General features: G+C 46.7%; 5 protein-coding genes across 5 annotated transcripts; 2 read left to right on the top strand and 3 right to left on the bottom strand.

The window, feature by feature from the left end:
* Positions 1 to 145: 145 nt before the first annotated feature.
* A1O9_12700 (uncharacterized protein) lies at positions 146 to 2,138 on the bottom strand (the record flags this gene model as incomplete). The annotated part of the gene is made up of 3 exons (XM_013398486.1): positions 146 to 1,389; positions 1,444 to 1,603; positions 1,710 to 2,138. The coding sequence occupies 3 exons, from the start codon at positions 2,136 to 2,138 to the stop codon at positions 146 to 148; spliced, it is 1,833 nt and encodes a 610-aa protein (XP_013253940.1).
* Positions 2,139 to 2,829: 691 nt separating this feature from the next.
* A1O9_12699 (uncharacterized protein) lies at positions 2,830 to 3,815 on the top strand (the record flags this gene model as incomplete). Its single annotated transcript, XM_013398485.1, has 3 exons — positions 2,830 to 3,123; positions 3,209 to 3,641; positions 3,700 to 3,815. 3 exons carry the CDS (start codon positions 2,830 to 2,832, stop codon positions 3,813 to 3,815), a joined length of 843 nt encoding a protein of 280 aa, XP_013253939.1.
* Positions 3,816 to 4,204: 389 nt separating this feature from the next.
* A1O9_12698 (uncharacterized protein) lies at positions 4,205 to 4,863 on the top strand (the record flags this gene model as incomplete). The annotated part of the gene is made up of 4 exons (XM_013398484.1): positions 4,205 to 4,290; positions 4,342 to 4,495; positions 4,564 to 4,669; positions 4,733 to 4,863. Coding segments are annotated over 4 exons (477 nt in total), but the record flags the coding sequence as incomplete, so codon positions are not given.
* A 195-nt stretch (positions 4,864 to 5,058) lies between these two features.
* On the bottom strand, positions 5,059 to 5,613 carry A1O9_12697 (uncharacterized protein; the record flags this gene model as incomplete). The annotated part of the gene is made up of 1 exon (XM_013398483.1): positions 5,059 to 5,613. The coding sequence occupies one exon, from the start codon at positions 5,611 to 5,613 to the stop codon at positions 5,059 to 5,061; it is 555 nt and encodes a 184-aa protein (XP_013253937.1).
* A 712-nt stretch (positions 5,614 to 6,325) lies between these two features.
* Positions 6,326 to 6,646, bottom strand: A1O9_12696 (uncharacterized protein; the record flags this gene model as incomplete). The annotated part of the gene is made up of 1 exon (XM_013398482.1): positions 6,326 to 6,646. One exon carries the CDS (start codon positions 6,644 to 6,646, stop codon positions 6,326 to 6,328), a length of 321 nt encoding a protein of 106 aa, XP_013253936.1.
* Positions 6,647 to 12,192: the final 5,546 nt, after the last annotated feature.

The following is a 12,192-nucleotide window of genomic DNA, read 5'->3' as shown; positions in this document are numbered from 1 at the left end:
TCGATTTGAGGCCATTTTATCGTATAAATAGGTGGATTGGTAGAGTAGTTGGATATGGAAGAGAAGGAGCAGTACTGGGACGCGCCAAAAAAAGCGTGTCACATTACACGGGTGTCTCATTACATGGGTGGCCGACTTAAATAGCTCAGTAGTTCAGAAGGATCTCGAAAATATCGTAGTTGTGCCACTGTCGATCACCAGCTTGGTCCTTGGTTGGTAAAGACCTCAACAGGGGAATTTGTTGCTCGGAAAGGCCGCCGTGCGATCGGAGCCGATGGCCTTTCAGATTTGCAAAGTCGTGTTCCTCCTGCCGACTGCCAATGACCGCATTCTTCACCGAAACGACGACAAAATCGCCTTCACGATCCAGAGGCATCTCAAATTTCTCGGCTGCCGCCTTGCCGTCGAGAGCAACTATGACCTGTGAAAAGGTCCTGCTGAACTCAAGAACTTCCTCAACCGGTACGGTGGCTTTCGGATTCAAATGCACGCGCACAAAAGATCCGAGCGCGCCGTGATGTTTCACGAAGGGGTCGGTGATCGGACAGATCACTCTGGCAAAGTCCTTACCGAATTTGTTGTTCAACTCCGTTTCTAAGAATAAGACGTTGGGGGTGCCATCCGCGTTACATTTGTCGCTCATACCGTGATCACCCGTCACCGCAACAACTGCGCCCAGTTCGATCAATCTACCAATGCATTGATCGATTCCCGACATGAACTCGTTCGCCTCCTTGCTTCCAGGAGCGTACTTGTGTTGCACATAATCCGACAATGTCAGATAGAATAGGTCAGCCTTGTCCTCTTCGAGAAGCTTGATGCCTGCTTCGAGCACAAAGAGTGACAAGTCACCGGAATATTGAGTTGGTGTGGGCCGGCCAAGCCATTTCTCAACATCCTCGATGCCGTTGGCTTCTTGGGTACTCTTGTAAGCATACTGTGCTGAGAAGCAGACAGCTCCAGCATTTTTAACGTCGAGGCCGTGGTTAATGATTGCTCTAAGCTTTTCCTTGGCTGTGACTGCCGCAACACGTACACCGCGATTCGACATTTGCTCCAGGATCGTCGATCCACGGAGAAGGGAGTCGTCGAGGACCATGTGCTCTTCACGAGTGGCTCGATCCAGGAAGAAGTTTCCTGCAATACCGTGCTTGGATGTAGGTGCACCTGTGATGATGGAGACATTGTTCGGGTTGGTGAGGGATGGCATGGTACAGTTTGCGATTGTCGAGAATCCGGACTTGACCATCGCTGCCATATTGGGCAGAATTCCATCGGCGATACCCCGTGACAGATACTCCGGGTCGAAACCATCAATACATATTGCTACCGTTGGTCGTGTGGGGAGTTTGTATGTTCGACCATGAAGTTCAAATGCAGATCGTGATTCTGGGCAAGGTTAGTACTCTCAGCGTGAAGTTAGTAAGGATGAGTGAATCTTACCGACTAGGCTCTTCTTAGCCATTTGTTCATAGTATTTCAGTGGCAGAGTCTCTTGGTTAGGCACTTTGGCCATATCATCCCATCTGCGGACGGCGAGTTTGGCCATCAGAAGAGGATCCTTCTCTGCTTCGCGGACTTGGTCCTCGGTAAATGTACCACCCTGTTCAAGCGTGATCATTAGCCATCCATCACTCAGATTACTGTGCCATAGCGCTGAAGCAACCACAGGCGGCGAAAGGTTACAACACAGAACTGGATGGGCTCACCTGAAATTTCAACGTCGTCTTACTCGACTGACTCAACCCATCGTAATACTTCTTATCGACGGCGGACAAGTATCGTTTTGCCATGACGTGCGCACCGACCAATTGGCATATCTTGTCGCTGAAGCCGAGGGAGCGGAGGTACTTTTCGCCCAGGACCTCGTGGGACTCGCGGCCGACGTAGGTGCCGTTAGGGGCGATCATGGCTGGCATCTTGTCGGCGGCGGGGATGAAACGGCCCACGTCGTGGAGCAAGGAAGCGAGGATGGTTTCATTGTCCGCGCCAGCTTCGACGGCCAATTGGGCGGCTTGGAGAGAGTGTTCGAGTTGCGAGACCGCTTCGCCTATGTAGTCTGTGTGGCCTTGGGCGGTGATGAAGCTGAAGAGGTGGTTGATTGTAGACTCGGCGTGGGTTTCGATTGAGGGGAGCATTATACCTGGATTCACTTCTACTTACTTGAAATATGGACTGTGTACTGCGGTGTGTATGTGGTTGGTGTTGTATGTAGTTGTGAAATGAGAGATGGCGAGATCTGAGATGAAGCGAGTGCACTCGAGAATATATATCTATCCTTTCTAGTCGCTATGACCCTTGTTATTAGTGAAGTGTTGCCCGTGAGGCCTTTCTTTGTAGATCTGCCTGGGTTCGGAAGCGGATTGTGAGCCGAGAAAGTCGGACTGTGTTGCACAAACAGACTCGGTGGGTTCGAGCGCGAGTCGTGAGGACTCGAGAGAAACCCATTGTGGCCTCTTCCTGGATCATTCTCCACTCGTCTGGACAGCATGCGATGGGTAATGTGCCAACTCTGAGGAATGTCTAGTCGGACGAGTGCCGATGGCATGGTCCACGTCGGCACGAATATCGATGTAGTAATTTTATGGGATTGTCCAATGGGTGTGGAGAGCGGGGTCACGTGTATTTGCGGCACGAAGCCCGATGGTTCACAAGAAGTCTGCGGGTTGGTTCTACTTAAACCATAGAAAGGGAGCAGTGTTAGACAATATGATAGCGATAAGTGATAGGTAATACCTACCTAGGTAGATATCCATCGGGCCAGACTCCTTTGTTGAGGATAAGCCGTTCTATACTCATATCATACATATTTCTTGGCAACCATTCGAAATGAACTCCTTCGTGCCGACACAGGCACTCATCGAGCAATACCATCGCGATGGATATTTGTTGCTCCCAGCGGAGGAACATGGTCTTGTTGACCCAAGGGACCTCCAGCAGTGGACAAAACAGGTCAAAGAGTGGCCGGCTGCGAAGGGGAAATGGATGCCGTATCATGAGGTGAATGTCAGTGGAGAAAGACAACTGATGAGGACGGAGAACTTTGTCGACTATCATTCCCAGTTCAAGGAGTTGCTTTGTGGAGACGCTATTGCGCAAATATTGAAGAGCATTTCTGGGGATGTGAGTTGATTCCTTAGCTTCAGAAATCCTTCGAAAGGCCAAGAGGTCCACACAGATGGCAAGGTGCTCACAGATTTTCTTGCAGGAAATGCTCTTGTTCAAGGACAAGATCAATTACAAGCTGCCCCTTGGAAATGGGTTCGCTGCACATCTCGATGCTCCTGCATATGACCATATCGGCAAGATCGAACATTTGACTACAAACTTCTCCGTCGACGAAGCAACGCCAGAGAATGGGTGTATTGAAGTTGTTCCAGGTTCACATAAGATGGACGTGGAACTGTCACATGGCGGTGCCATCTCTCAAGCATGGCAAGATAGCCATGTGTGGAGAAAAGTCCCTCTGCATCCGGGTGATATGCTATTGTTCGGTAGTCACCTTGCACACCGGAGTGGACCTAATCGAACCAACACCAGCAGAAGCATGATCTATGCCACTTACCATGGCAAAAGCGACGGGGAGAACCTCAGACAAGAATATTACCGACATAGAAGAGAGAATTTTCCACCTGATAGTGGTGAGTTGACTTTTACATCCGATATTGCTTTAGGAAGAGTTGCTAATCTGAATTGCAGAGCGGGTCGAGGGTAAGGACTATTCACAAGGGTATAAGACATATGGATTTGCTGCGCCTTTCATGTCGGAGCAGCAAGTTGAACAGGATAAGACGACGGTACAAGCTGTTCATTAAGGTGTCTGAGTGTAGAGTCCAAGGAAATGGTTAAACTTGTCACCACAGACACGACGATTGAGAATAATATGAGTGGAAATTGGAGGAAGGTTTAGCGAAGCTTGTCCATTCATCACACCTCTGCAGCCCGCAGTTCTTGGTGACAGCAATGACCTATTTCAAGCTGTGATCGCTGTCTACCTCATGTCCCCTCGTCTCATTTAGACGGCTGCGTTGGAAATGCTTGAGATGCGTGCTGTGAGATATCGTCATGACCAGACTCATCTTGTTTTACGTCACGTCATGATCATGCGGTAGGCCAGACACGATATGATGTGGTGTCCCTGCTCTTCGCCTGCGTCTGAACGTTCGCCTGAGGTGATATCATTACCACTATTCGCAGCTCATAAATGGTCAAGGTAGCAGAAAATCGAGTTAATGATCTAGACGTTTTTCCAAGTGATCCAAAAGCCAACAAACTTGTAGATCAAACACAGTGAGACTATGACAAAGCTACGGACCAAAATGGCTGATTATAACGTTGCAGGACTGCCGTTGCAGGCAAGATTCCTCAAGACCAAGCCAAGGGGATCACCTCGAATACACAAAGCGCAGTCCAAGCCCTCGGTGGTACGGTCGGTGGCGGAGTTAAAGGCGTAGTTGACGCCGTTGGCAACACAGTCGGAACACTCGGTGAGGGTGTGGCAGGCAAGCCATAACCTATTCTATACTTGGGGGAAGGCTCTAATGATACCTAGGCACCGTTTAGGGAGTGGGTGACGGTGTTGGAAGCACAATACAATTTGCGGGAGGAGCTCTCGGTGCAGGTGCAGGAAAGGTAGGAAGCATGTTGTCGGGCAACAAGTCGTGCGAGAGTACGGGTAATGGTGAGGATCAATCAGACCGTGCCCTGTCTGCAAACAACTAAGCGGCAACAGATGCCCTCGAGGCCCAGAAGGAGAGATTACAAGCAGCCACAGACGATACAAAGGACATCGACGCCGACTTACCAAAAGCGGTGGAAGAAAACAGTAAGGACGCGATGACTGCGCAAAGAAACAGCTCAAGACGCAAAAGACAGTGCAGGAGGACTTGCAGAACACATTGATGAAAAGGTGAGAAGGGTGTCTTCGTCCTCGTCTTGACTGATGGAGAACGATTGGAAGAGTATATGCACGATATTTTAGCCAAAGCTTCGACCGTTCTGTCATGATTTTCCGCAATGGATATAAAATCATCATATCTTATCAGTGGTCAGAGATAATTATGACGGTGCGACTCTTTTCCCGCCGAGCCACGTTTGTAGCACCTTCGCCTGCAGCAAGTCATCTGGTGACCATTCCATGTCGAGAACAATGAAATCTGCTTTCTTTCCAGCTTCGAGCTTGCCTGTGATATTATCCATGAAGCATGAATACGCCGCTCCGTGTGTGGCCGCAGTAAATGCATTCAACAAAGGCAGCGCGAAGTACTTATTGACCACTTCATCAGAGGATGGCTCTCTGGCTGACCGTCTAGTTGTTGCAGTATACATATTTGGCAAAGGTAGATTTGGAGCAGTGGGAGCATACGTACCGAGCGCCAGATGCACCCTCTCGTCCAAAACTTCTCGATATGTAAATGCCCGGCCTCTTCTTTCCTCTCCCAGCAAATTGTTCCACTCTCGCAGTATCGAAGGGTCGGCATGGACTGCCTGAATAGACGCGGTGATGCTAGCCTCTTGAAGCCGTTTGGCGTCCCCAGGCGAGGTAAGCTCAAGATGCTCAATGCGATGCCGGCGACCACTAGATGCAACTATCTCGAGCACGTCGATGATCATTTTAATCGTCGTATCTCTAATGGTATGTAGTGCGCATTATATGCCCGCAGCGTCTACCTTTTGAACAACTGCTTTCAGGTGTCCCACGTTCTATAGTGGCTCGTAACTGACACCGTTAGAGGAGTACGGTTGTAATAATGCGACAGTGCAAGTATCAATCACACCGTCGCCGCTCGCCTTAATTCCAGGAATACGAAAATTGGGCGAAGTGTCCAAATTATATTACTTCCATAATTCGATCGCACGATCAACCTGAGCTAGACTTTCCTCGTTAGTTTTGGACAGATAAATCAACCAATATATGACCAGGCGTATCGTCAATTCCTCTTGTGACCTCAGTCCAAGCAGGGCTTCCCATACGTTTTCGTCTATGGCCATTCCACCATACCCGTATATCCCGCTACATTATATGTCTTGACAGCTACCTGATTGCAGATTTCTCTGCTTCCATCGACGCCACTTTAGCAAGGTGAGGCCACACAATGGTGACTACGGTAGCCTCACTAAGTAATCCTGTAGCATTACCCTGCTTGTCACGGTGGATTTGCCACCCTGGTGGATCAGACATGTCTTTCACGCCTATATCTGACATGGCTGCTAAATTGCACCACGTCGAGTGTAAGTCCTTAGAGTCGATGAAGATGGGTCGATTAAGCTCGTCCAGCCCGTCCAAGTCACTTGCCAATGCCTTTGAGTCGGTCATGAAGTGCATTCACTCCTGGCAGAGAATCCGTGGCAAGGTTTTATCCTGCTTCGCGGCATTCTTGATGGTAGCCTGAATGTCCTGAAGGGTTTTGCAGTGATCGAGGCTGATTTTCTGCAACGACGAACCAAACATCAACAAGTGCATATGCCCGTCGACGAAACCTGGAGCCAATGTACGCTGATTCATGTCAAGCACTTCAGCACTATCTTTCTCGGCAGTCGCTACTTGCGTGCCAGAGTACGAGCCGACATGTTCGATCACATCGAAGTGGTCTGCGGCGGCAGAACTACCGGTGAAAAAGCGAGCATTCTTGAACACAGTCTTCATTGCACCTGCTGGACTTGCACGTAATCGACGTTGCCTTTAGTGTTTACCGTTTAAATCTTTTGTTTTAAACTAAAATGCCTAAGGTCAAGTGTAGAGTTGTGAGTGTATGTGCTATAAGCTCCTAATCAAAACGACTAGTAGTAATATATATTAATAAAATACTATAACGTAATCCATAAGCTAGTGGAACACACAAGCTAGTGGAACACTAATCCACCACTACCACTCTTCCTGCTTGCTCTATTAACCACACCGACGCTAAATCGCACCCAATTCGCCATTAAGCTGTTATATTTAATGCTTGACACGTCCTAGCGTTATGCCCTATCGTACTACACCGCCTACAACGCCGCTGAGCGCCCGCAACGCGAATAAAAATAGTATCCTCGTCCTCCTCGTCGGACTCGTCTACGTACTCTTAACGTACGTCGCTCGTACTAAGTAGCTTACCGTTCTTAATATACTTCCTCCTTGTCGTCTTCCTCTTCTTCCTTACTTATATAAGCTCCTCTAGCTCCGTAATTCGCTCCTACGCTAGTTAGAACGCGTAAATAGCGTACTTAGTTGTCACGGGATGCCAAGGAGTACGTATATATAGTGGATTGCCAGAGATATCGACACGAAGTGTCGATACTCCACGTCTTTTTAGCTTAATCGCTAGGGGCTATGGCATCCGCTCTGACATTAGTAGTCTTAGCTATCTATACGGCGGCTAGGTTAGTTAGACTAGGAGTTAGAATAGTCTTCCGCTTAAGCGATTTCCTAAGCGTACGGGCGTACTTCTAAACCTACTAGCCTTAATTAATCGAGTATAACGCTTAGATCGTACGATACTAAGCCGGCTACTCGAAAGCCTACCCTCGCGTTATACTTCGTGAACGCCTCGAAGCGAGCCGCTATATATAGGCGTAGGAAGTCGTTCTTATCGACGTAGTATTAGTTTAGGCGTATTAGCTCCTTAATTCGCCTTTCGTATACTCGCTTAAGCGGCGAGAAGTACGCTACGTTAAGCGGCTAGAGTAAGTAGGAAGCATATAGCGGTATATAAAGCGCGATAATATCGTACTTCGTGTAATAGTTATTAAATTCGAGTATATTATAGCTATAGTAGCTATCTAGAATAAGTAATCGGTATTTACTTCGCCTCGAGCGCCTAGTAGACGACTCGAAGACCTCTTAGGGCTACTATAAGCCTATCTTATCGTTCGTCTACTCCGTCTCGCTAACGGTAAGCTTCTAGTTAGTATACTCGTCGCTTTAAAGCTCTTAGAACTACTACTCCTAGTAGACCTTATTAGCGAAGATAATTAATAGATCTAATACTCTCCCGTCTACTACGATCGTCTCGATTACCGTCGTCTACGTACGATTACTAGGCTAAGTAACGACGGGCCGACTACGTCGCTCGGAGCTAGTTATAACCCGAGCTATAGAGATTACTTCTATCTAGAAGTCCGTCTCGTCGAAGTTCTAAATATTATCGTCTACTACCTCGTATTTAGCGATAACGTTTCGTACTAATTTAAACTACGCCTAGATAACGCTAGGGTCTTTATAGAGAGCTCGCTACGAGTCCTTCTTCCTAAGGTAATCTAAACGTAATTCGGAGCGTCAACGGACGAAGTTCGTAGCCTAATTAATACCGATAGTAAACGGCGTTATTAGCGTACTACGAACGCGCTTAGTAAGTAGTATATTCGCTTTCCTACTAGCGTCGCCTACCCTAGGCGTATATCCGCGCGAATCTATATCTAATATCCACCGTACTAGGACTTCTTCTTCCTACTAAGTAAGCTTTCGAGTCTTAGTAGGCGTACTACGCTAGGGAGCGCCGCCCCGAAGTCGACGCGTTAATGTTACGTATAGGACATCGTACGCGTACGCTACGGCCCTAATACTAGCGATTTTACCCTCTTATATGGCTTTAATGGCCATAGAAAGCCTCCCTTCTTGTTCTAAATGAATAGAGCTTATGGTGGTGGAGATATTGATGGCAAAGGGTGAGTTAATGGGTGGTAGTGGATTAGGGTTCCACTAGCTTATGTGTTCCACTAGCTTATGGATTACGTTAGTTAACTTCGTTAGTAATCCTATACCTATATTTAGGATATAGTCCGACGATTAAAGATACCCTTTATCATCCTGGTTAGCACTCTCTTGTCCACTCTATCAAGGAACCCTACCTTAGTTAGAACTACTTGCAGCTCGGATTATACTATGTAAGTATTGCGTAAGTCTAATATTAGAGAATTTAGATAGTGATATTATCACGGCGGTATGATGGAAAGGGATTTAGCTATAAATATGGATTGTCCTAGATTGAAGCTAGGTTGCCTCCTACTATCATCAATCCGAGACCTACCAATGTTTACTTTATTTTACAACCTATTTCAATCTTTTTATTCCACACGAATCATTCAAAACTTTTGAAAATCATAAACCAAAAGAAATCACATACTAGCAAACACCAATTTTCAGCTCGCCGTTCACAGTCTCTTGTCTTATTTAAGACCGGCTCGCCAAGTAAAAGATACTTCCTGAGGAAAACAAAAGCTGATAGGAAAAAAGCCAAAATGAAAGCGAACTTTTTTACTTCTCTTATAGCCATTTCCTTGACGAATGCAAAGCCCGTCGCCCGACCACGCAGGGCAGCAATAGGGACGTGAACCCGCCTCCACCACAAAACAATGATAGAAAACGCAATCCTCAGCCCCTGAGTGTTAACGGGAATGTCACTCCGCCTCCTGCACCTCAAGATGGTACAGCATCACCTCAAGGCCGAAACCGAAAACGTGCCAATACCTGTGGCTCTGCACCCGTTGGACCTGCTGGAAACTCGCCCACTCCGATCCAGGCGGTAACCACAATCCAGACCCAGGATGAATGTTTAGCACTCTGCAAGCAGACAAGTGGCTGTCAATCGTAAGCGTATATTCCCCGAAATGTACCCTCTACTAAAGATTCAAGGAGAAATTCCGATATCTGACATTAAGGAAATTACAGAGCCGAGTTTAATCGACCCTTGGTAGATCGCCTCGAATGCCTGCTGTTTAACACTCCTGCGGGCAATATCCCACCACCAATTAAAGGAGGAAGTGCTGTTGTGTTTGATGTTGGCTGCTAAACTGTTGCATTCGTTAGGATGCGGCTGATGGATGACAAACAAGAGTTGGACATGGCGAAACGGGAGTAATCTGCGATTGAGTTGGAGCTGACTCTACCGAACGTGGACGCCGAACGTGGACGCCGCATTCAAGGTAGCTAGTAGATAGAAGGCCAGGTTGTTGTCGACGATATAGTTCTCGATAGCGTAAGGCTGTATATAGACTAGGAATAGTAGAATCCGAGGAAGTCAGTGAAAGAAGTTGTACTGAAGAAATATACTTAGCTTCTTGGAAGGCCGATAGCTGGATTAATGCTCGCTTCTGCCGTGGTCGAAATCGCAGACCATTTTACAGATGGATATACAGTATGTTGCGAGAGCTAGAAAGGTCATTATACCTGTAGCCCATGGAAAACCTAATTTCTCGTTGGAATCTATCGAGCATAATCGGATAAAGGACACCCCCATTGCTGCGTCCTGTTACCTGGATGCCATTCGCTAATAATCGTCTCTTCCTGAAGTATTATAGCACGAGTGTTACCGGTGGCGAAAAGAGGAAGCCGGATCCAACTCCGACACGGATCCGATGTATTAACATGAACTAATAGAATTGTGTCGAGATATTACTCATCATAAATCTAAGACAAGCAGGAATGTGCTTAGTGGTATCAATATTAAGAATTGTCCCACATCAAAAAGCGGTCCTGTGATAACCCAAAAAGGTATGAGTAGTACATATTAGAGTAATACTATCTAGGCAATGGTCGATGGTGATGTGGCGGAAAGTAAGTTTTGCTCACAGTAAGTCTGAAACAACCCGTAGGCATTTATATGTCCCTTTTACCTTGGAAAGATCGCATTAGATTAGCATAGAATATATAAATTAAATTGACAAGAGTGAATCGACAAGAGTGAATTGACCCACCTTGAGCATTTAAAGTCAGATTTTGCACTTATATACTATGTGTTGAGCTAGATGAACTAGTGGCTAAAAACCTTCAACTATACATTTATACCAGCGTGAGATGTATTAGTTTCATGCTCAAGCCAGTCTTATATTCGTAACGAGATGTTCTATGAGTTACTACCTGTAAGTAGTTTTAATGCTGAGTCGAAATATTTTGGGCGACCAAAAGTAGTCGGCACTAATTTACAGCACTGCCCATAAATAATTCCACGAGGTCGGATTGAGAAGCTTCGAGAATGGCCCTTTTATATGTCTCTCGTCTTCGGCTTACTTTGCGGTAGCATCTAAGGTCCATCGCGAGTGCAGTCGGAGTCAACTATCCTACCTGGAAGTAGTTAGTTTAACCGATAATTGTTGTGGCAGGGTCGATGTCGCAGGGCGGAGGTTGGAGTCAATTAAACGCACTCCAGATTAATGCAAAATACCTCTGTATTATAATTTGTAAAAGCTGAGACTAGAGCCTATTTGAAGAGAAGCTAGGTCGAGTGAGTCCTCCTAGCCACGACCACCTCCATTGTCGGAGAGTATTCAGTACAACAACAATAATCAACACAGGTAATAGTCCCATGAGTAGCAAGGAGAGAGCCTAGAACGGATAGTGATGTGGAGGTTAGTTATAGGATACATCCAGTAATACTCGAGGATGAGCGGCTGGATACGTCGTGAGCCGTGGCTGATCCTGCAGCGCTGGAACATCTCGATGACCAGCCTTTGCAACCGAGCTTCTTGCAAGTATATACATCATCCCCCAGTGGTCCTTAAGCAAACTGTATCATTATCGCTCAAGCAGCCTCCGACAATTTTTACTCTCGTGTGCTTATTATAATTATACCCTGCAGATTGGTTAACTATCTGAATGAAGTCTAAGAGATCTAGCCTGCCTGCCGGAAGAGCGACCTTTCGGGCTTTTCACTATAGTATATCTGAGGTCCACCTCAGTGCCTAGCATCTCATTACGATCTTTCAGGATTAGCTCACGACAACTACTTATATCGCTAGGCCCGGCTTCGATAATTAGGATTTTCTTATTAGGATTTTCTTGCTAGGTAACCACTGAGAAGGCCGGCTTGCCACCGCACACCCCGCGTTACTATCAACAACGATAATATAGTCGAATAGGCCTGCTTCGGAGGCGGAAATCATTTTATTAATGCTTGTAGTAGTTATAGATGGTGAGACTACTCTATTATACTATTTAACACAGATAGCTAGTGAAGTGCGCGGTCCCAAGATAAGAGAGTGAAAATAGTATTTTGGAAATGTCGTATGGGGTCTGTAGAACGTCTAGTCAATGGCCTTGGTGACCTTTTGTATTAAAGGTTGGGGGGGCGCTCTATTCCAAAGTCGTACTGGCATAGATAGCGAATTATGCCAACAGGTTCACTTGGTGAAGTAATCTAGAAGACTAACTCTAGGGCGTGTATTCTGATGCTGCAAGAGAGATGGCTCATCCCGTTCAATTGAGCCTCAAGCTCA

The sequence above is a fragment of the Exophiala aquamarina genome (genome assembly GCF_000709125.1).
Source record: "Exophiala aquamarina CBS 119918 chromosome Unknown aczIA-supercont1.25, whole genome shotgun sequence".
Classification (NCBI taxonomy): domain Eukaryota; kingdom Fungi; phylum Ascomycota; class Eurotiomycetes; order Chaetothyriales; family Herpotrichiellaceae; genus Exophiala; species Exophiala aquamarina.
This window is presented reverse-complemented; position numbering and strand designations above follow the sequence as displayed.